This window comes from Echinops telfairi, unplaced genomic scaffold (genome assembly GCF_000313985.2).
Source record: "Echinops telfairi isolate 266 unplaced genomic scaffold, ASM31398v2 ScPeMD7_25;HRSCAF=90, whole genome shotgun sequence".
Taxonomy (NCBI): domain Eukaryota; kingdom Metazoa; phylum Chordata; class Mammalia; order Afrosoricida; family Tenrecidae; genus Echinops; species Echinops telfairi.
Genome location: NW_022103922.1, coordinates 3,619,380 through 3,620,626, shown reverse-complemented (window position 1 = coordinate 3,620,626; position 1,247 = coordinate 3,619,380). Strand labels below are relative to the sequence as shown.

The 1,247-nt window shown below is 58.5% G+C and overlaps 1 protein-coding gene across 1 annotated transcript in view; it reads right to left on the bottom strand.

Annotated features, from left to right (window-relative positions):
* Positions 1 to 1,247, bottom strand: part of DOCK8 (dedicator of cytokinesis 8) — a 115,069-nt gene that overhangs the window by 4,447 nt on the left and 109,375 nt on the right. Inside the window, exon 41 of the mRNA XM_045289365.1 lies at positions 109 to 401. Within this exon, the coding sequence (XP_045145300.1) occupies positions 109 to 401 (293 nt within the window). The remainder of the gene's footprint in view (positions 1 to 108; positions 402 to 1,247) is intronic.

Genomic DNA, 1,247 nt, shown 5'->3' with positions numbered 1-1,247 from the left:
TGCACTCAGGACACGGGCTGGCCCCAGGGGGTGCTGGAGCTCCGGTCCAAGGGTCACCCTTTGAGGACCACCGAGCTCCTGAAGGCTCAGACCCTCCGCCCCGCTCACCGCATTATGAACTCCTTAAAGCACAGCCGCAGCTTGTTGTGATGCCGGTACAGTTTTGGGTCGGCTGGAATTTCGGCCAGGAACACCTGGGCCACTTCCAGGGGTCCCTGGTGGGAAAAGTGAGAAAGGATGCTGACATGGGGAGGGATATTGGATCCCGGGGGGAGGACACGGTGCCACAACTTCTGTGTCTGAACACTGGATCCCGCCGTAGGACGGAGCAAAACGAAATAAGTGGGGAAGGCCTTGGATTTCTGGAGGCCCTTGGACGTCCATCGGAAGAGTCTGAGGTTCTAGGACAACACTCAGAAGAGAAAGGGTCTCTTCAGAAGCGAGCAGCACTGGCCACGGGCCGTCCGTCCTGTGGGAAAGCCGTCAATCACGGCCACGCACGCGCAACCACCTCCAGGAAACAAAGAGGGTCAGACTGGACGCTGCCGATTCTCGCAGATCCCCACTGAGACCTGCTCGCCTGAGGGCCATGTTCCCTTCGCTGCCGCCTCCCCGGGGATTCTGGGCTTTTCCTTTGCACCAGGGCAGAATGCTCCCCTCCGGGAGCTCAGTGTTCCTCTTGGGGATCAGAGAGATGTCCCAAGGGGCCAGATCTAGGCCAGGTTCCCACAAAAATTCTTGTTGGGCAGCCCTTACTGCCCCCCACGAATAAGCAGGCACGTTTTCATGACAGGGGTGGTGGAGGGGGCGGCAAACCAACCTTGGGGTATCTTTCCTGGCCTTCTTGGCGATGCACAGGCCAACCTTCTTAAAGACACTTCAGAATCTGCCCTGCGGTCACTGTGTGTCCTTCAGGAAACTCTAGCCCCCAAAGCAGTCACTGTCCCCTCCTGAGCTGGCCTCTCTGCCTTGCATTGAACTGGCCCAGCGGATTCCCCTCGGAAGCCTTCATTCGGATCGGATCTTCATGAGACCAGGGCCGGTGTTGGCTGAGAGGCTGTCTGCAGCCGCCCAGTGCCGGCAGAGACGCGTCCAAACGGGTTTTGTTAGAAACAAACCCTTGTGTGTGCGACCTGGCACCCCGGTAGGAAAGATTTTGGACTTGGCCTTGCGGAAAGGCAGTAACACAACAACAGCAATAGACACGGCTCGGAGCTGCTGCTCTGAAAGCGGAGATGGCCTGCACC